This window comes from Euprymna scolopes, chromosome 42 (genome assembly GCF_053919585.1).
Source record: "Euprymna scolopes isolate OS-2025 chromosome 42, ASM5391958v1, whole genome shotgun sequence".
In the NCBI taxonomy this organism is placed as follows: domain Eukaryota; kingdom Metazoa; phylum Mollusca; class Cephalopoda; order Sepiida; family Sepiolidae; genus Euprymna; species Euprymna scolopes.
The window spans coordinates 4,053,744-4,076,269 of record NC_136523.1 but is presented as its reverse complement, the minus strand read 5'-3'; the positions used below and the strand labels follow the sequence as shown (position 1 = coordinate 4,076,269).

At 33.0% G+C, this 22,526-nt stretch overlaps 1 protein-coding gene across 4 annotated transcripts in view; it reads left to right on the top strand.

Moving 5' to 3' along the window:
- The window catches only part of LOC145266913 (inositol polyphosphate-5-phosphatase A-like), a 729,402-nt gene that overhangs the window by 574,282 nt on the left and 132,594 nt on the right, over positions 1-22,526 (top strand). For all 4 annotated transcript variants that reach the window (XM_080122706.1, XM_080122705.1, XM_080122704.1 and 1 more), the window contains 4 exons: positions 2,740-2,795; positions 3,934-4,018; positions 12,878-12,964; positions 16,200-16,277. In XM_080122706.1, the coding sequence (XP_079978832.1) occupies positions 2,740-2,795; positions 3,934-4,018; positions 12,878-12,964; positions 16,200-16,277 (306 nt within the window). The remainder of the gene's footprint in view (positions 1-2,739; positions 2,796-3,933; positions 4,019-12,877; positions 12,965-16,199; positions 16,278-22,526) is intronic.

The following is a 22,526-nucleotide window of genomic DNA, read 5'->3' as shown; positions in this document are numbered from 1 at the left end:
CTTAGCAGCATCGTTTATAAATAGAATCGTCCCACTGTGTGGGATCATACCCCATTAATAGATCCAAAATATTGCAACATCTTCCCTATTTTTTATAATGGGGAAATCCCTTGTGTTTGTTCTGCTCAAAAATAAATATATATTTTTATATTTACTGAGACATAACAAAAATTAGAAATCATTTGGATCTTAGAATTTTAGCATTTAAAAAGACGCTATTTTTAATTGTGTTCAAATATCAAAAAGGAAAATTACAAAGATTTTTTTTTTTTCTTGATATATAGAAATCTATATACTCTGAGCATTACCCCTAGGGGTTTCCGCTGATATTCATGCAAAAAAGTAAGAGCCTTCTCATAACTGGAACTTCGCTGGTCTGTATTTTTAATATATAGAAATCTATATACATACAGGGCAGTGAAAGAAAAAAAATTATTCAGTCGAATTCACCAACAAGTTTTGAGAAAAAACGTTGTAGCTTTATCCGTGTCGCCGGTTTCGTAAATACATCAGCGATATTTTGTTCTGATGATATGTAATTCAAAATAATGGATTCCTTTTTTATCTCGTTTTTTATGAAATGGTATTTTATATCTATATGCTTAGATCTTTGGTTGACTATCGTGTTCTGTGCTAAGACTATACTGGCTTGATTATCACAATTAATTACTACGGGGCTTGTAATCAATTCTGGCTCTAAAATAGTCTTCAGGATATTTTTAAGGTCGAGTGCTTCCTGGGTCGTGTGTGTGAGCGCGATGAATTCTGCTTCACACGTAGAGAGAGATACAATCTGTTGCTTTTTAGATTTCCATGAAATAATAGGCCCATTTTCTGAGAGTCTGAAACAATATCCAGATATACTCTTGCGATCTTCGTCGTTTGCCCAGTCTGAATCCGAAAAACCTTCTAATTTTAGGGGATTTCTTGATTTTCTAAATACTAACTTCTGTTCTTTAGTTCCTTTTAAATAACGTAGGACTTGTTTAGCTTTGTTTTAATCCTTCATTGTCGGTCGTGATAATTTTTGTGACAGTTTTGTTACTGTATAGCATATGTCGGGCCTGGTTGCAGTCATTAAATATATAAGACTACCTATAATTTTGCGATATTGTGTGTCATTTATTATTTCAGATTCTGTGTGTATATTTTTATTAATATCATTTTCGACCGGTGTAGAGCGTTTCTTGCACTCTCCCATTCCAAATTTTAATAGTATTTTGTCGATGTATCTCGATTAAGTCATCGTAACAAGTCCTTTGCTTTGAGTAAATTCTATCCCCAGAAACCAGGATATTTTGCCAAGATTGGTCATTTTGAATCTTTTACTTAATTTGTTCTTAACATCAGTTAACATTATGTCACAATTTAATGCGATTAAAATATCATCGACCCACAAACCCAAAATCAGTAGTTTATCGTCTTTGTGTTGGGTATATAAACAGAGGTCTACAGCGCATTGTCTAAATTGTTGTTTAATAATATAATCATGGAATACTGTGTTCCAACACTGAGCACTCTGCTTTAGACCATATAATGACTTGTTAAGTCGCCACACGCTATTTTTATTTTTCATTATAAATCCCTCTGGAGGGGTAATATAAATTTCACAGTCTATTGGGGCATTCAAATAAGCATTTTTTACGTCCATTTGATGGATGTTTAGGTCATATTGTGATGCGACTTGCAGTAAAATTCTGATTGTCGTTAGGTTTGTGGTCGGTGAAAACGTAGAAAAGTATTCTTTACCGTAAATCTGAGAGCACCCCTTAGCAACAAATCTTGCTTTGTACTGTTCTACGCCTGATGCTGTACTCTTTTTTGTAAAGACCCATCTGGTAGAAATAACATGTTTATCTCTTGGGAGAGGCACTACCGTATAGGTATCATTTTCGGTTAAGGCATCTATTTCTTTTTTCATGGCAATTTTCCATTCATCACAATGTTCTGAATTAATTGCTTCGTTGAAGCTTTTTGGCGCATTTTCCATTGAATAGCAATAGTCGATTTGATAATCTTTTATATTGTCGACCACAAAAAAATCAGGTCGTCTTCTATTTCTTTTGGGATATCTTTCGATTTTATCATCATCATCATCATCATGGACGCTCTTGTCTCCGTCATTTTTGTTGTTTTCGTTTGTTCTAATTATTTGAGGTAATATAATTTCATCCTCTTCATATGACGGGTTTTCGTCTGTAAAATTAAACGTGTCTGTGAATTTTACACACCGGATTCTTTTTATTTTATTTTTTTTGGGAAAAATATTAAATTGGCTGGACTGTTTTTATCGTATCCAAGAAATATACCTCTGTCGGCTTTAATATTCAATTTACTCTTTTTCTCTATATATGCGAAGCAAGTTGAACCAAATATATGCATTCTGCTTAAATTTGGTTTTTACCGCAGAAAGATTCATATGGAGTTTTAGATAGTGTTTTGTTAAAGCACCTGTTGCGTATATAGGCTGCCGCCATAAGTGCATACGTCCAGAGGTTTTTTAGGGAGTTTTGATTCAATGAGTAGGCATCTTGCCATTTCAAAAAGTGTCCGCCACGCACGTTCGAAATTTTTACTTTATTTTTACTTTGCATACCGGTAATGCTAATGTATTAGTATGTAAAGAGAAAAATTCAATTGTACACAATTATAAATAGTAGTTCATGCTTTTGAGTACTTAATCAATGGTGAAATTTCTGATGAAACCATTTTGAAATCTTGTTTTTCTTTCCTTTTCAGAGTCCCTCCATATATTGTGGCAATAGACAACAAGCATTGACACACACATTACAACGGTAAGTCCTCCATCTTTCAAGTGTATCTGCAAATGTCAGACAGATACTAAATCTCCATTAGTAATAGGAATAATAGTACAGGTTTAGCTTCAGTTAGATACCAAACCTCCATTACTAGTAGAAGTAATACTACATTTTCGGCTTCAAACAGATACCAAATTTTTATTCTTGATATGCACGGTTAAAATTTATTACATTACATTACTTTTCTCTATTAATTTTTTTTTTTGTGTATTTTATTTATTAATTTTTTTCCAGTGGCAAGAGCGAGTTTTGTCTTCGTTCTTCAGATGAGTTAATTTCCTTGGAAAACTCTTGTCGCCATAATTAATATTACTTTCGTTAGTATCCTTTTTTTTTTACTAGTAGGACATGTGGAAATTCCTTGTAATGAAAAATATATTTAATCAAGAGATATGTTTTTATAACGCTAATATTTTTTCTGATTGTGCAAAAAAATTAATTTTTTTTCACAGAAAAACTAGCAACAAGCAGAAAATTTCTATGAAAATATTGTTCATTGTATTTTAAACATAGAACTGATTCCAATGAAATAAATTTATAAGGACTAATAAATAGTCAAAAAAGAAATATTGTGCTACAAGTTCAATACAAATAAGGAAATCACATTGTAAGAGACAATCTTTAACTTAGACTTTCAGTTCAGCACCACTTGGTAAACAATGTTCTTTCTTTGCCCTGTTTCTTTTGAATGTTCCTTTTTTTCCCATAATGTTTCACTAACTTTTTTCTTTGATGAGGAACCACTGCACATCAAAATTATAAGTTCCTTTCTCATACCATGACAACATTGATCATATATTAATGTAATATTCAAAAACAGCATCAAAAGGAGGTTACTCTGATATTCTTGTCATGGGTTGCCAGATTAAGAGTTTTAAAGCTAAATTTTGTGAATTTGGCCTTTTTTTGAAACCGTTTGGCCTTTAAAAAAATTGTATTTGGCCTTTTTTCAGAGAGTAACGTACGGACTAAATAAGGAAGTACAAGAAGAATATTATATGGATTTTCTGTATTTTTATGCCTATATGTTTTCATAAGTAATCCTTTTCTTTATTTTCTTGTTTTTAACGTTTCATTGTTTTCATTGCTTTAATTGTTTTTGTTTTTTTTTCAGATTTGAATCGGATAAGTTTGAGAAATTACCTATGTTCATTTTCGGGGACTTCAACTTTAGGTTAGATTCACACCTATTAATCCAGGTAAGTCTTTTTTTGGATTTGATACTTTGACATTTTTTATTTTACCCCCCCCCTCCCCCAAATGGCATGTTACCACTTGAAACATATACGGCTACTATTTGAGATTGTGTCTAACAGGCGACTATGAGGAGTTGAACAGCAATATCTGTTCACATTACATTTAAACTTCTGCAGTTTAGTACAGTCAGGGAAGCAGGAAACAGGGAGGGGATTTCAAAGTCTCACAACCCCAGGGAAAAAACAATTAGAATAGAAGGCTTTCCAGCATCTTTTTTTTTTTTTTTTTTTAATTTTTTTTATTACATTTTCACTCCAAACAAGGCACATTGCCACTTTGGTGTAGGGGGCTACTATCAGGGGAAACATCTACTGGGGTACTATGTAGGGATTAGGGCAGCGAGATGTTGGTTCACGTTGCACTTGAACTTCTGCATGTCAGTACAGTTGGGGAAGCAGTGACCTGGAATGGAATTCCAAAGTCTAGCAGTTCTGGGGAAGAAACTACTGGAGTAGAAAGATCTTTTACATCTAGGGATCTCTACATGGTGGGGGTTGGGATTTTGCAGCTTGTCGGGTCTGTCGAGGGTGTTTACGTCGTGGGGGCACAAGTGCTTGCAGTTCATCAGAGCATTCACCATTATAATACTTGTAGAACAGGCAGAGGGATGCAACGTTTCGACGATGGGACAGAGGCTGAAGCTTAGATGCCAGTTTAGGGCCTATCAGATTTGCGACTCTCTTTTGAACCCTGTCAAGGAGCGAGAGACTAGTAGCCGATGCACCAGCCCAAATGTGACAGCAATACTCCATACATGGGCGAATAGTGGCCTTATAGAGGTACAGGATACTTTCGAGTGTTAGAAGTTTTCTAGCACGGTAGAGAGAGCCCACCTTCCTCGCAGCGGCCCTGACAATGCCCTCGATGTAATTGTTCCAACTCATGTTTCCTGTGAACGTTAGGCCAAGGAGCTTGAAAGACGTACTCTCAGCTAAAGAGTTGTTGGCCATTGCTATAGGTGGTAGACCTCAGCATTAAAGGGATTAGTCAAAAGTATATACGTTGAGGGTGCTATGAATTCATCAGAGCATGTTCCATTGTAGTACTTGAAAAACAGGCTCAGGGATGCAACATTGTGGTGATGAGACAGAGGTTGCAGCTTGACCAATAATGTGGGATGTGTTAGATTTGAAACTTTCTTTTTGAATCCGGTTTAAAAGTGAGAGATACACTTGTAGCAACGATACTCCATGGATAGGCAGATGGTGTTTTTTTTAATTTTTTATGATACTCTCTGGTGTTAACTTATAATTTACGTGTACATAATGTCTGTATCTGAAATTATTTGTATGTACCTAGTGTTGTCCAGAATTTTTTTTTCTTCTGTTTTTTGTTTTTTTTTCAACTCTGCGATTTGGTTGTTTTTTTTTATCAAATTATAATTTCTTCTGAATAGAGTTTTGAAATATTTCATTGCATTATTCGAACTCATTTTGGAGGCTATTTTTACAACTTTTGGTTAATCTAACTTCCAATTTATTTCAAGTATGACATCAAACTCTGGAATCTTTCTATCGAACTCAGAAATCTCTCTGTCAAACTCGAGAATCTTTCTATCGAACTCAGGAATGTTTCTGTCAAACTCGAGAATCTGTACAGAATTTTGAATTATCTGCCCCTTCTTTCAAATTCTAGGATTATCTTCCCTTGTTTTTTTTTTCTTCTAATTTTGAGATTACTTGACCCTTCTTTCGAATTTTAGGATTACTTGCTCCTTCTCTGGTGCTACCAAATCAGGCTGTCTGAAGATATCGACTTCCTGAGTTAAATGCTCTACACATTAATGTTTTTGCCTTTTTATTTTGTTGCAAAATTTAATCAGGCAATGCATAGCCGAAAACACAAACCAAAATTTTCTGAACTCCACAAAGCAAGCATACCAATACCATGGATGAGTGCTTTTTTTTTCTTTTTTATTTGGAAGTCACCATTTATCACAGCCCGAAAGCCATTCGAGGATAAGGATTAATGAATTTAAGGTGGTTTAGTAATCAATTAATGGTGTAAATTGGGTAGAATTGAATTATTTATGGAGATGGCTTAACAAGAATTTGTTTACATTTGATTTGAAGCCTACCCTGTTGTATTCAACTGGGAAGCACACCAGATGGGCAGTTCTGTGAAAGAAGCTTTTTTTCATGGATTCTTTGTTTAAATTTAGGTACAGATAGAGTGGAGGAAATCGTATATAGTGGTTGCAGCTAGTTGAGTGTTTTTTGTGAAAGTTTGGTAAGGGGAAGATCATAGATTGGAGTTAAGTTGAGCACTTGCCATGAAAATACCGATAGAGCAGAGACAGGCTTGCAATGTCTCTTCTGTGGGGAAAGAGGTTGCAGGGAAGAGAAAAGGGCATCATCTACTAAGTTTAAAAGCTGGTTTTAAATTTTATGAAGGCTGACTAGCGCATGTCAAGTAGCTGTTGCCTAGATGTGGCGACAGTACTTCCATTTTAGGGCATGCTTGGCTCTTATACAGATAGAAGATTGCATCAGTAGTGAAATATCTACTGGAGCGCTAGAGTGATCTAACCATTTTTCCAGCAGTCTTAGTAACAGATTTGATGTTTGTGTTCCATTTTAGATCAGGAGTGAAGGTCAGTCTCAGAAATTTGTCAAGACTTTGAGCTTAAAGGAGCTTTCACCAAAATGATCAGACTTTGTATTGAGTGGCTCAGAAGGTTTGATATTATGCAAAATCAAGTAATCAAATCAAACAATATGACTGAATGTTTGATAATGTAAAGAGTTTGAAATAATTTTATCAAAATCGCTGAACCTGAAAATGGTTAATATGTGGTAGAACAAATCAAACAAAATCCCGTAGCTTAAATAGGCTCTGTCAGTGAGGCTTCAGAATACATAAATTGCTCCCCTGCGGAAGGTAAAAGTCACTCAATTGGGCCACTTGTTGGCCATAGGTGGCAACCCGTAACGCATTAAAACGAATCCTGGTAGCTGATCAGCTCACAACTCTGATGCAAAGTGATTGCGGGTTTGCAACATTCTGCTTTTGCTATCACTTTGGCTAGACTGTTGGTTGGAGAGATTCGACCCAATCAGTCAGCTAGTCATGACAAGCCCTAACAACAGTAAACCTCCACAACAAAGAGAAATACCAATGCACCACCACATAAAAAAAAAACTCAACATACTGATATTAGAAGGCGATGGAAAGGGTTAATCAGATATTGAACCCAAATGCTACTGACAACAACCCTCCTTCCATATTAAGTCTTGCTTTTTTTTTTTTTTTTTTTTTACACAGTGATCACCACTTATCAAGGCCCAGAAGCCACTCAGGGATAAGGGTTATTGCAAGTACATTACGTTAGTGTGGAACGGCTAAGAAAATAAAGGATACAGTCGCATGCATCTACACCCACTGATTGAGTATATCATTTTTGTATCCTGGAGATGATTGGGCGAATGGGTTTCCCCCTCAGCCATCTCTCACTATAGAGCTCTGAGGAAGGTGGGGAGCAAGGATGACAAAACAATATAATATTTCATATGGCCTTAAAAAAACAAAAACAAAAAGAACAGAATTAAATACAAAGAGCGATGAAGATAAAAAAAACTTACCCTGAATATATAATCTTGGGATCTTTAGACAAGACACAAATAACAAAAATGACCTCATTCCTAATTGAACAAATTATAAACAAAGCAAATTAAAAAGATTAAAAAATGAAATGTACAAGTAAAAAGACAGCACAGAAAACATTTTAAGATAGACAAATTTCGATAACATAAATATTAAAATTTATCCATCAATATCTCGAAATGAGTCATCAAATGTGCAAAATTAAACAACTATTTTCTAGAAGAAATTAAAACAAATCTGAATTAAAACCAATCTGAATTAAAACCAATCTGAATTAAAACAAATCTAAATTAAAACAAATTTAAATTAAAACAAAGAATCATTGATGGCAAAAGAATTACAATAAAAAGAAAAAACAAACAATAAATGCTAACACATATTAACATTTCACCAACTGAAATCAGAATTGGGTTCATTAATATAAAAATAGAAATGTACATTCTCAGACTACCTCGCTTCCTAAACTGCCAAAAAATTGTCCATTATCAAAAATACTGCACCAGAAAAGCAATATACCCAAAATATGGCAGCAATAAACACCAGGAAGTGGAGTGCCAGGGAAACACAAAATGTGTAAACTGTGGTGAAAACCACCCACCATACTAATCTCTCTACCGAAACTGGATAAGAAAACAAGAAGAAATGAAAAAAAAAAAATACAAAAACATAAGCTTCACCAAAGCCAGAAAGATCATTGAACCTGCCCTCCATTTCAACTAAAAAATAAGAAAACACAAAACTTAAAGAAATAATAATTCTAATAAATATACTCAAAGTTTAAACATTAAGAACATCCTTACAACAATTACCATCAACTCAAACAATACTTAAACACAACGCACAAGCAACCAAAAGTAAAACCCAAACACAACTCCCAAATAAAAATAAAAACATCACAGGAACTAATAACATCCCCAAATCCAATGAACAAACACCAAACACACCCAGGAAAGAAAAGAACCAAAATAAACTAGAAAGAGACACAATTTAAACATGATACTTGACATTTGCATTTTAAACTTTAATCCAAGCTATTATACAAAATGCTTTTATTGAATCAACAGTAGGTTCTCTACAGTGCAATGTAAACTACAATGTATTGTGGACTAAGTCACTATCATGATGCATGTGAAACTTCCTCCTATTGCACCAGGGTGGGTCCCCAACTAGAGCAGGCAATTAACTGATTTGATTGAAAAATGTGCGATTTCACCGATTCTGATGACAATAAAATATGGGAAGGTGAAACATTTGTTGATTCTGATTCAATCCCGAACAATGTCAGGTCTCACTGCTAGTTCATCATATATGCAGACTCCCTATCCTGTATCATGGTTCAAGAAAAGGAAAAGTCAAAACTCCTACATTATAGAAATAACACAAGAATGCAATGAAATAACCAAAAAAGGTAAAATAATTATAATAACCCGATACTTAGCCATGTTGGTATCCTAGGAAAAAGCAAACAAACCATCAAATCCAATGTAAAATCAAAATGCAAATGTAAAAAACAAAATCAAAATGCAAATGTAAAAAACAAAATCAAAATGCAAATGTAAAAAAAAATCAAAATGTAAAAAAAAATCCAAATGCAAATGTAAAAAACAAAATCAAAATGCAAATGTAAAAAACAAAATCAAAATGCAAATGTAAAAAACAAAATCAAAATGCAAATGTAAAAAAAAATCAAAATGTAAAAAAAAATCAAAATGTAAAAAAACAAAATCAAAATGCAAATGTAAAAAACAAAATCAAAATGCAAATGTAAAAAACAAAATCAAAATGCAAATGTAAAAAAAAATCAAAATGTAAAAAACAAAATCAAAATGCAAATGTAAAAAAACAAAATCAAAATGCAAATGTAAAAAAACAAAATCAAAATGCAAATGTAAAAAACAAAATCAAAATGCAAATGTAAAAAAACAAAATCAAAATGCAAATGTAAAAAAACAAAATCAAAATGCAAATGTAAAAAACAAAATCAAAATGCAAATGTAAAAAACAAAATCCAAATGCAAATGTAAAAAACAAAATCAAAATGCAAATGTAAAAAACAAAATCAAAATGCAAATGTAAAAAACAAAATCAAAATGCAAATGTAAAAAACAAAATCAAAATGCAAATGTAAAAAACAAAATCAAAATGCAAATGTAAAAAAACAAAATCAAAATGCAAATGTAAAAAAAACAAAATCAAAATGCAAATGTAAAAAACAAAATCAAAATGCAAATGCAAAAAACAAAATCAAAATGCAAATGTAAAAAAAAAATCAAAATGCAAATGTAAAAAAAAATCAAAATGTAAAAAAAAATCAAAATGCAAATGTAAAAAACAAAATCAAAATGCAAATGTAAAAAAAAAATCAAAATGCAAATGTAAAAAAAAAATCAAAATGTAAAAAAAAATCAAAATGCAAATGTAAAAAACAAAATCAAAATGCAAATGTAAAAAACAAAATCAAAATGAAAAAAAAATCAAAATGCAAATGTAAAAAAAAAATCAAAATGTAAAAAAAAATCAAAATGCAAATGTAAAAAACAAAATCAAAATGCAAATGTAAAAAACAAAATCAAAATGCAAATGTAAAAAAAAATCAAAATCCAAATGTAAAAAAAAAATCAAAATGTAAATGTAAAAAAAAATCAAAATGTAAAAAAAAATCAAAATGCAAATGTAAAAAACAAAATCAAAATGCAAATGTAAAAAACAAAATCAAAATGCAAATGTAAAAAACAAAATCAAAATGCAAATGTAAAAAAAAATCAAAATGTAAAAAAAAATCAAAATGCAAATGTAAAAAACAAAATCAAAATGCAAATGTAAAAAAAAATCAAAATGCAAATGTAAAAAACAAAATCAAAATGCAAATGTAAAAAACAAAATCAAAATGCAAATGTAAAAAAAAATCAAAATGTAAAAAAAAATCAAAATGTAAAAAAAAATCAAAATGCAAATGTAAAAAACAAAATCAAAATGCAAATGTAAAAAAAAATCAAAATGTAAAAAAAAATCAAAATGCAAATGTAAAAAACAAAATCAAAATGCAAATGTAAAAAAAAATCCAAATGCAAATGTAAAAAACAAAATCAAAATGCAAATGTAAAAAAAAATCAAAATGCAAATGTAAAAAACAAAATCAAAATGCAAATGTAAAAAAAAATCAAAATGTAAAAAAAAATCAAAATGCAAATGTAAAAAACAAAATCAAAATGCAAATGTAAAAAAAAATCAAAATGCAAATGTAAAAAACAAAATCAAAATGCAAATGTAAAAAAAAAATCAAAATGTAAAAAAAAATCAAAGAGCAAATGTAAAAAAAATCAAAATGCAAATGTAAAAAAAAAATCAAAATGCAAATGTAAAAAAAAATCAAAATCCAAATGTAAAAAAAAAATCAAAATGTAAATGTAAAAAAAATTCAAAATGTAAAAAAAAATCAAAATGCAAATGTAAAAAAAAAATCAAAATGCAAATGTAAAAAACAAAATCAAAATGCAAATGTAAAAAACAAAATCAAAATGCAAATGTAAAAAAAAAATCAAAATGCAAATGTAAAAAACAAAATCAAAATGCAAATGTAAAAAACAAAATCAAAATGCAAATGTAAAAAGAAAACTGAAAGAAAACAAGTGGCCAAGAGAATGGTAAACATGCACTATGAACAAATTACATGAACACCAACCAAAAAACAAAAACAAAACCCCAAAAAACATTGGAGGGATGAAGTGAATCATGTATAGGAGTCACCACTTATCAAGGCCCTGGGGCCACCCGAGGATAAGGGTTATTGAGTGTACAGTAATCAATGGTACAATATCGTAGTAATCGTTATTAATGGAAATTTGGTAGATTGGATTACTTAAGGGGGGGCGGTTCATCAAGAATTTGTTTATGTTGGACTTGAAAACAACCAAGTTGTAGTCAGCTGGGAAGCAGGCAAACAGAAGAGAGTTCCACAGGCGTGCAGTTCTAAGAAAGAAGCATTGTTTTGATTTAGGCACAGTTAAAGAGTGGGGAAAGTTATTGACAGTGGTTTCATCTAGACGGGTGTGTTTTGAGAAAGATTCGCGAGGGGGGGGGGACCAGAGATTGGAGCTTGGACGAGTACTTGCCGTGGAAGTACATACAAAACTGACCTACTTCTACCTGATCAAAGCTAGAGAAACATCTTAATGCACACTCGATGCAACTAACAAATAACAGTAAAACATTTACTGATAGAAGATAAAAAAGTATAAACGTATTTGGAGAAAATATTTTAAAACAACAAATATTGGGAAATTGTTCCAAAAAGTAAAATGGCTGCCAAAAGAGAAGAAACTGTTCAAACATCTCTAAACCAAACAAATAAACAAAAACAGCCTACTGTAAGGCAGAAACATTATACAGAATTGGACAATTCACACTTATGTTGTGCCTACTTAAGAGGTCGCTATCACTTATCATATGTTCGGGTTCTTGTATATTATTTGAACCTTATTTAACAACAGTTGTTTAACTTCTTTTTTTTTTTTTTCTTTATTTACATAGGCATCACCACATTATCAAGGCCCAGAGGCCACTCAAGGATAAGGGTTAAAGAGTGTACGGTAGAAATTGGACATTATAGTAATCATTAGTAATGAAAATTTGGTAAATTTGATAACTTATATGGAACGGCTCATCAAGAACTTATTTACGTTAGACTTGAACACAACCATATTGTAGTCAGCCGGAAAGCAGGAAAACGGAAGACAATTCCACAGGCGTGCAGTTCTAAGAAAGAAGCTTTTTTCATGGAATCTACGTTTAGGTTTAGGCACAGATAAAGAGTGGGGGGGAATTATTGATAGTGTTTACAGCTAGACGAGTGTTTCTTGTGAAAGTTTGGCGAGGGGGGACCATAGATTGAAGCTCAGTCGAACACTTTCCATGAAAATAACGATACATCAGAGACAAACTCGCAACAACTCTTCTGTGAGATAGAGGTTGCAAGGAGGAGAAAAGGACATCTCCTACGAGGCTACGAAGTCTATTTTGAACTCTATCAAGGCAGGACAAGTCCGTTCTAGCAGCTCCTTTGCTACCATTTCGAACGTGTTGCATAATATAACAAGAATATTTTATCTGAGAAATTCTGTCTGATATTGCTTATGTGCAGAACTCTTTTGTGTGATGTGTTAAATTCTTTCTAGCTTTTGATTCTTTTACATTTGTAGGAAATAACAAATAAATCTGTACCCGAACACACGAAAGGAAAGAAAGATCAGGTCTCCAAAATAGTTTACACGGAAGAAGACGAAAAGGTAAGTTATCGTCTTTTCATTCTTCTTATTATTAGGATTCACCTTCTTAATCTTTATCTCTTCTTCTTCTTCTTAATATTTATCTCTTCTTCTTCTTCATCTTCTTCTTCTTCTTCTTCTTTATCTCTTCTTCTTCTTCTTTTTCTTCTTCTTCATAATCTTTATCTCTTCTTCTTCTTCTTAATCTTTATCTCTTCTTCTTCTTCTTCTTCTTCTTCTTCTTAATCTTTATCTCTTCTTCTTCTTCTTCTTCTTCTTCTTCTTCTTCTTCTTAATCTTTATCTCTTCTTCTTCTTCTTCTTCTTCTTAATCTTTATCTCTTCTTCTTCTTCTTCTTCTTCTTAATCTTTATCTCTTCTTCTTCTTCTTCTTCTTAATCTTTATCTCTTCTTCTTCTTCTTCTTCTTAATATTTATCTCTTCTTCTTCTTCATCTTCATCTTCTTCTTCTTCATCATCTTCTTCTTCTTCTTCTTCTTCTTCTTCATCATCTTCTTCTTCTTTATCTCTTCTTCTTCTTCTTCTTCATAATCTTTATCTCTTCTTCTTCTTCTTAATCTTTATCTCTTCTTCTTTTTCTTCTTCTTCTTAATCTTTATCTCTTCTTCTTCTTCTTCTTCTTCTTAATCTTTATCTCTTCTTCTTCTTCTTTTTCTTAATCTTTATCTCTTCTTCTTCTTCATCTTCTTCTTCTTCTTCTTCTTCTTCTTCTTCGTCATCGATTATTTTCTTCTTCATTACATTTTTCTTCACCTTTTTCGTTTAACGTGTCCTGTTTACGTCATGATAATAAAAGGTGTTTTTATGAGTGAAATTCTATCAATTACATTAGTTTCAATGTCTGGTGCTACCAGATCTGGCTGTCTGAAGATATTGGCTTCCTGAGACGAAATGCACCTATCATTGATGCTTTCTTTTTCTATCTCCCCTACTTCCTGACTGGTGCTCTTAACTTTAAATGTATCAAACATTAATACTGTTACTCTTTTCCCTCTCCCATTGCAAAACTCATTCATCTTCTGCAGAGCAGAGAAGAAAAAAGTTAAAATCCACTATAAAACAACCAAACCAAACACTACAAACTAAACACTACAAACCAAACACTACAAACTAAACACTACAAACCAAACACTACAAACTAGTGATTGAAGAATAAAAACCTTCTACAAAATAATTGGATGAAACATGAGTACTATTTCCAAAATAACTGGATTTGGCATTAAATAACCCAAAAAGTTTGATATTCCGTAAAACAAAACAACCAAATCAAACTAAACTAAGTTTCGATGTTCTTAAGGTCATCTTTGACTGAACCATTCCTGACTTGTGCTTGATTACCCTCAATTGAAAGCTGTAGTAATCGATGTTTACACATCGATATACAAAATCAAAATGCATAAACGCGTTTGTGCGCATATCGTCTGCACATACACTATCCTAAATAAATACAAATAATTATATTTTGGACCAATCAGAAAACTTTCTGAATTTATTTGAAATGGTCTTTCTGGGAACTACCTAAATGTTTTTAAAAGCCAGATTTTTCTTCAATAAACCAGTGGAGCCCAGTTGAACCAAATCTGCAGATCTGTGTCACTAGGCGCCCTCACTGTGTGTACTTCCTTCGGCTACATCTCTCCACTCACATGCATAGAAACATCAACGAACACGCAGACATACACAACACATGGTCTCATTATCGTCTGCAAATCTGTATAAACCTTATTCATAAAAATATTCCCAATTTTTCTCCCTGAAATATCTTATTACTATAAAATCAAGTGAACATTAATTCTTATGAACAACTTTCAATGAATTATAATTTATTTAATTGAGCAGAGAAGTTTTGAATACGGTTTTCTTGACCTCTGAAAACTCACGACTCTTAATTAATCGATTCAAACTTCTTCAATGCTAATGAACCTCCATGTTTTACAAGACATCTAAAAATATTCATGAACATTCTATTTTTTTTTTTATTATTGCTGTAAACTTTTCAATTTAAACATATATAAATTATCTCTTTTGCGAATATATGCCTTCTTAACTCATTATTTTGATGATTTTTTTTATCATATGACAATGTCTCTTGTTTTTCTCACATTTGACAATAAAACCTGCAAATATTTTTCACTGAAAATATTTCTCTGAATCCGGTTCATCCTAAAAATACATCTCCGATTATGAATCACCCTAAAGTAAAACCCCAAAACTGGTGTGAACACCTTCCCTTAAAACTAATGACCGGCCTCCCTAAAACTCCAGTTTGGCCACTTTTAACCTCAGTAGCAGGGAGTCAGAAAACATTTTTAATTCTTCTTTGTTTAATGTATTTATTTTAAATGTTGGTCATAAATGTATGAAATAGTTTGTCCCATGACATTTTATCCTTTGTGTTAGTTTCGATGTTCTTAAGGTCATCTTTGACAAAGTCGTTCCAAGTCTTCTTTAACCTGCCTTTTCCTCAGTTAACCTCAGCTGAGATGAGTATTCCAATATTCCAACTGGAGCTTCATTAAACATGTCCATACCGTCGTAGATAGTTGCAACACAGAGTTGAGACCTGTCTTGGCACTTCAGTTTCAATAGCAGGGAAAGGAATCAGAAATAATTCTGTCATGAAGATATACACCACAAATCTATTCCGTGTTATTCCTAGTTTTCTTTGGCCTGCTTTTCCCTTCTTGTTAAGCATTTAACCATCAAGTTTCTCCTTATTTATAATTTCACTATAAATTTTCTTGATTTGACCGTCAATTTTCTCCTTGTATAGAATTTGACCATCAATTTTCTTCTTGTTTAGTATTTGACCATCAATTTTCTCCTTGTTTAGTATTTGACCATCAATTTTCTCCTTGTCAAAGATTTGACCATCAATTTTCTTCTTGTTTAGTATTTGACCATCAATTTTCTCCTTGTTTAGTATTTGACCATCAATTTTCTCCTTGTCAAAGATTTGACCATCAATTTTCTCCTTGTCAAAGATTTGACCATCAATTTTCTTTTTGTTTAAGATTTGACCATCAATTTTCTCCTTGTTTGGAATTTGACCATCAATTTTCTCCTTGTCAAAGATTTGACCATCAATTTTCTCCTTGTCAAAGATTTGACCATCAATTTTCTCCTTGTCAAAGATTTGACCATCAATTTTCTCTTATTTAATTTTTCTTGTTCAGGATTTGACTTTAAATTATTTTCTTATTTAGGATTTGACCATCAATCTTCTCTCTTTTCAGGTTGTTTTGACCGTCGAGAGTAAACTTTTCAATTACCATGACAAACATTCAGAATTCTTCAACAACAAAAACAATTGGGTAAGAAATATCTTCCACTGTTCTCTTCATTTTCCCCCCATTTTCTTCTTAACCCATATTCTAGTGATCCATAGATTCATTCTGGTGATTTGATTTTATTTGATCAATGGAAAATAGTTTTTCTTTTTAAATATTAAGGAGTCACCACGTATCAAAGCTAAAACCACTCCAGAATAAATGTTAATGAGATTTCATGGTTAAATGATGATGAATATTATGAGAATATTGAAAGTTTCTACATAGAATCTTATAAAAACAACAACCAACCAAGAAAACGGCAAGTTTCTTTTTGTTTTTTATTGAACATACAATGTTAAGACTACGGGATAAAATAAGGTCAGTATTTTATTTTTAAAGTTTACAAAATGGCAAAATCAGAAATTAACACTTTTTAAAATTTACTTTTAAAATTAGAATAATATTGATTTTAATTTTTGTATAAAAGTGGTGCAAAGCTGTTCTGTTTATTTCACCACGTTTCGACCAACTCATCCTCTGGATAAAGGCGTTGAGTCTGTGCCATTTCAGGTGAGCATTGTGGTGTCAATCCTACCCAAGCAGGCCAAAGGATTAGTTAGCCAAAACGTGGTAAGACAACAACTATGGAAGGCAGTAATTACTGGGGATAAGTTAAGAGACTCCGCATTCTTATCCCATTATGGTTAATCACCTGAAGAAGGCTAGATGATGGAGTTGGTCAAAACATGATGAAACAAAAACAACTATGAAGATGAGGATAACAATGAATGCATTTTCGATTTTTGTTAGACTTGAACAATAGGTATGAGACATCAACTAATAAAAACTCCACAAATTTCATTTATTTGGGATATTTTGAAAGAAATTTTAGCGGACAAAATTTGGAAGCAATATATTTTTCGAGTATTGAAATATTTTAGATTTGGGTTGAAATTAATCTGCAATCACTAGAAATGAATTAAGTAAGAGTCTTTTAATTTAAGTTTTTTTCTTGAGAACCTCTAAGCTGAAGTCTTAAGTTTGAGACACTTTCAAGTCCAAAAATCTTATATTGAATTTTGATGAAAATAGAAATAAAAATTCAATACATAAGGTTTAATACCATTATACGTTGATTTTAATTTTTGTAAGGAGACATAGAAGGTGGTGTAAAACTGTTCTGTTTAATGAATTAATTTTGTCTTTGTATGCGGATTCATCTACAATATGCACCATGACGTGCACAGCCCGTATGCACAATTGTATAAAGATGCGATTATGCATATTTGACCACTTCCCAATTGCCTCCTAAAGAATCAGTTAATATTTTCTCTTTCCAAGGACAAAGGTATCGCTATTCTGCTCCACTTCATCTTTGACCTATCTCACCTATTCTTCAATTTGTCACTTGAGAAAGCACTATGCCGTCCGTGGGTTTTCACAAATTTCAAGACGATAGATCTGACCACTGGCCACCGTTTGGGAACTCACACATAAGTTCCGTACATGATCCAAAATTTTCAGAGTCTTATTTCTTTCGGCTTGTTACATTTCTGATCCTTTTCTCCGAATCTGCCAAAGCTGAGTCTAAACCTTGACCAACGATTCCGCTGCTGGCCCGCTTAATCCAATTTTCCGTACACTGAAACTAAAACTGCTTGTTTTTAGCCAAACCCGTTTTCCGCTTTCTTCATTGCCAAATTTCTTTACTTCGCTTTTTGATCGTGTGCTCGCGGTTCCCTTTTCAAAATGGCGACAATTCATTCACGATTATCCATTCTATCCTCTCTTCTTCGTTTTCCTTTTGTTTCCATACAATTTCTCCACTCCCATTTTTCACATTCTCCTCACAACAACATCCTTCACTGTGTTTTCTTAGATGCGTCCAACGACACTGTTCATTAGTTGTTCTGTCACATTTATTTCAAATAGTACGTTCTTTGCTTTGTATGCTTAAGTTTGAAATAGAGTTTCTATTAGCCTATCAGGTTTAAATTCGAAATATAAGATGAACATGAAAGTTCTTGTGGAATTTTTAATTTTAATTTCAAATGATATATTTTTAAATATGTTTTCATTATAATACCTTTGCTTTGTATGTCATTTTAAAGAGTGTTTCTCGCTCTATCTAATCGTTTAAATTACAATCATTTCAAAACAATTATGTCTTCTTTTCTGAACGTTGAATACAAAATGGAAAAAAAGGCAAATTCGCACAATTTTCTCATTTCAATTCAAGCTTGGCTGGAAAGCTGTTAAAGCAGCTCAGAATATCAATGAAGGGTTTGATCCAGGAATCACCACTGAATGCACAGCACAATGGTGGTTTAAGAAATTTTGTGGCGGCGACGAGAGTTTTAAAGATTATGAGCATAGTGGTCGGCCATTGGATATTCAAAACAATCAATTAAGAGTCTTAGTGAAAGCCAAAACAACTGTTCGATTACTTGCTTCTAAATTAGACGTTACGTATACGACGATTTCCAACCCCTTGAGAGAGATTGGAAAGACAAAAAAATTTGATTAATGCGTGCCTCACGGATCAATGGCAACCAAAAGAAACACTGTTTTGAAGTGTCATCTTCCCTTATTTTATGCAACAAGAATGACCCGTTTCTCGACTGGATTGTTACTTGCAATGAAAAGTAGGTTTTTTACGACAACCGGCAATGCTCAGCTCAGTAGTTAGATACGATGAAGCTCCATGACACTTTCCGAAGCCAGAGTTGCACCAAAAGAGGATCACGCTGACTGTTTGGTGGTCTGTGACCGGTCTCATCCATTACAGTTTTTGAATACAGGTGAAAGTATTACGGCGAAGTACTGTCAACAAATGGATGAAATGTATCAGAAACTTCGACAACAACACCCAGCAGTAGTCAACAGAAAAGGACCAATTCTCCTCCACGACAATGCCCGACCACATGTTGCTAAACCAACCCTGCAGAAGTTGAATGAATTGGGCTATGAAACTCTGCCTCATCTGCCATACTCTTCAGACCTCACACCTACAGACTACCACTTTTTCAAGCATCCTGATAACTTTCTGCATGAGAAATGCTTAAAAACTCTAAGCGATATCAAAAATGCCTTCAGTGACGTCATCGCTACCAGAACACAAGATTTTGACATTGTTTTGTGTTGGCAAAAGTGTGTTTATTCTGATGGTGCTTATTTCAATCAACTAATTTTTGATTTTGGTTGCTTTTGTTTTACTGCATATCAACCCTTTTCAGGTTATTTAATGCCAAATCCAGTGATTTTGAAGAAAAGTTTTTTTAATAGAATATATCTGTTTTTTTTCAAGTCGGTTTCTATTTAACCCATAATTGGGACCTTGACAGATACTACCACTCCAGGTCAGAGTGGACCTGGGAGCAATGGTAATTAGAGGGTGGCTCTGCATTCCCTAAAGCCCGCAAGCTGGGGCCTCACCATTGGATATAGTTTAAGGTCACCACTAATTTTTAAGCTGAGATATGTTTATCTGAATTTAAATGTTAAAAACTGCAAGAACTTTCTCATCAACCTGATAGCATTTTTGTAATTCTGTCAGATTTAAATTTGAAATAGCATGTTCTTTGTTCTATCATACTTAAGTATGAAATAAAATTTCATTTGGTCCGTAAGGCTTAAGTTTGAAATTGAAATTTTATTCGTCTTTCATTATTAGTTTAAAAATACCATTTTGTTATTTCAGCTTTGAATTTTTGAGATGAGGTATGAATGTTATTATTGTTTAGATTAATCAGGAAATTGTTCTCATCTTACGTGCTACGTTTCGGCTGATGTAACCTCCGACCTTCATCAGGTGTAAAAGTTAACACGTTTTAGCAGAAAAAAAGAGGGTAGCTCTGTGCTCTAAAGTTTTGAATTTTTGGATCAGGTCGGAAGTAAGTTTACACACATTATAAATCTCTATTAATGATAGAAATACAATTCTTTTTTAATGGAGATTGCTTCAGACAAAGCATGAAGTCACTTGATGTAAAGATGCCTTTTTCTCTACCCTGCAACCTCTCTCCCACAGAAGAGACGTTGCGAGCCTGTCCTTGTTTTATCGTTATTTCCATGGCAGATGCTCGTCTGAACTCCAATCTCTGGTCCCCCCTCGCCAATCTTTCACGAAAAACACCCGTCTAGCTGAATCCACTGTGACAAATTTCCCCCACTCTATATCTGTGCCTAAATCAAAACGCAGATTCCATGAACAAAGCTTCTTTCTTAGAACTGCACGCCTGTGGAACTCTGTTCCGTCTGCCTGCTTCCCTCCGGACTACAACTTGGATGTCTTCAAGTCCAATGTTAACAAATTCCTAATGAACCGCCCCCTTAAGTAAACATTTCAGCAAATCTCCTCACTAACGTAATGTACTTGCAATAACCCTTATCCCTGAGTGGCTTCCGGGCCTTGATAAGTGGTGATCACTGTGTAAAAAAAAAAAAAAAAAAAAAAAAAAAGAAGAATTACACTTCAAGGTTATCATAAGCCAATTATAAGTATTAGATGAATAGATTCCAATCCGGAAAACAGCAATTCTTCCACCTTTGTCAGAATCATCGCCCATGGAGTGTGAGGACTAAAGAACAAAATAAGGGAAGGTCTTTTTCAAGTGTTTAAGTTTGCCATGCTATATCGAATATGTGAATCTGGATGTTTACAGACATAAATCGGTTACTTCTGCAAACCAGATCACACAGTCATCAAGATGGTAATCACCTGATATGTAATCTACCATGTTGTTTAGATGCTAATATATGAACTACCTCTTAACTATTCGAAACATGGTTTAAGTTGTTTAAGATGAACAATTTCTATTAATTTTTTCTTTCTTTCTTCTTCTTTATGGAAATCTCTCCAGACAAAGTATGAAGCCACTTGATGTAAAGAGCTAAACACTACTTCAGGGTCAAAAACTAGCAACGATCAGTGTTAGATGGACATATTCTGACCCAGAACGCAGCAATTCTTCCCCCTTAGTTAGAAACATCACTCATGGAATGTGAGAACTAAAGGACAAAATAAAGGGAAGTGATAGTTATGAGACTGACGAAAGTAAACCCAAAGCGTCTACTTTCTACATTCCTTAATAGAAGTAATAATATCGTTTAGACTTCCAGAAAGAAATACTAAATCTCCATTAATAATAATAAAAATGGAAAAACGGTGGGAGCCTTCTATCGATCCAGTAAATATTTCACTGCTGATGCAATTCTCTACCTATATATAACAGCCAGCTACGTCCAAGGATGGATTGCTGTTGCCACATCTGGGCAGGAGCTGCTAGAAAGACCTTATCCTGCCTTGACAGAGTTGAAAAATAGACTTCGTAGCCTAGTAGGGGATGCCCTTTTCTCTTCCCTGCAACCTCTTTCCCACAGAAGAGACGTTGTAAGCCTATCTCTGCTTTAACGTTATTTTTATGGCAAGTGCTCGTCTGAGCTCCAATCTATGATCTGCCCTCACCAAACTTTCGCAAAAGACACTCATGTAGCTGAAACCACTATCAATAATTTCCCCCACTCTTTATCTGTGCCTAAACCTAAACGTACATTCCATGGACAAAACTTCTTTCTTAGAACTGCACGCTTGTGGAATTCTCTTCCATTTGCATGCTTTTCAGCTGACTACAACTTGCTCATCTTCAAGTCCAATGTAAACAAATTCTTGTTGAATCGCCCCCCCCTTCAATTTACCAAATTTCCACTACTAATGATTACTACGATATTATCCCATTGACTATTGTTCACAATTAACTCTTATCCTTGAGTGGCTTCCGGGCCTTGATAAGTGGTGATTACTATAAAAAAAGAAAAAGTACATCAATAGAAGTAATATTATAGTTTTAGTTTCTGACCAACAGATACCAATTCTCTGTTAGTAATGGAAATAAAATGGTATATTTATAGAAGCAATAATATAGTTTTGGCATCGGACAGATACTAAATCTCTATTCATAATAGAAGTACAATGGTACATTAATCGAAGGAATAGTATAACTTTGGGTTCAGACAAATACCAATTCTTTATTAGTACGACAATTAATAATAGTTAATAATAATTAATAGAAGTAATAATAAAATTTTGATTTCAGATAAATACTAAATCTACACCTATTATCTGTACTATTAATAAAATTCTAAATGTTTATTTATTTATTTATGTGTGTGTATATATACCAATAAAACTTTTGAACGAATGCACCGAATTGAAAAATTCTTTTTTTCCCTGAAAGCTGTCAGTCCCTAGATTGTTCTTATCTATATATAGTTCGTAACGAATAACTCCGA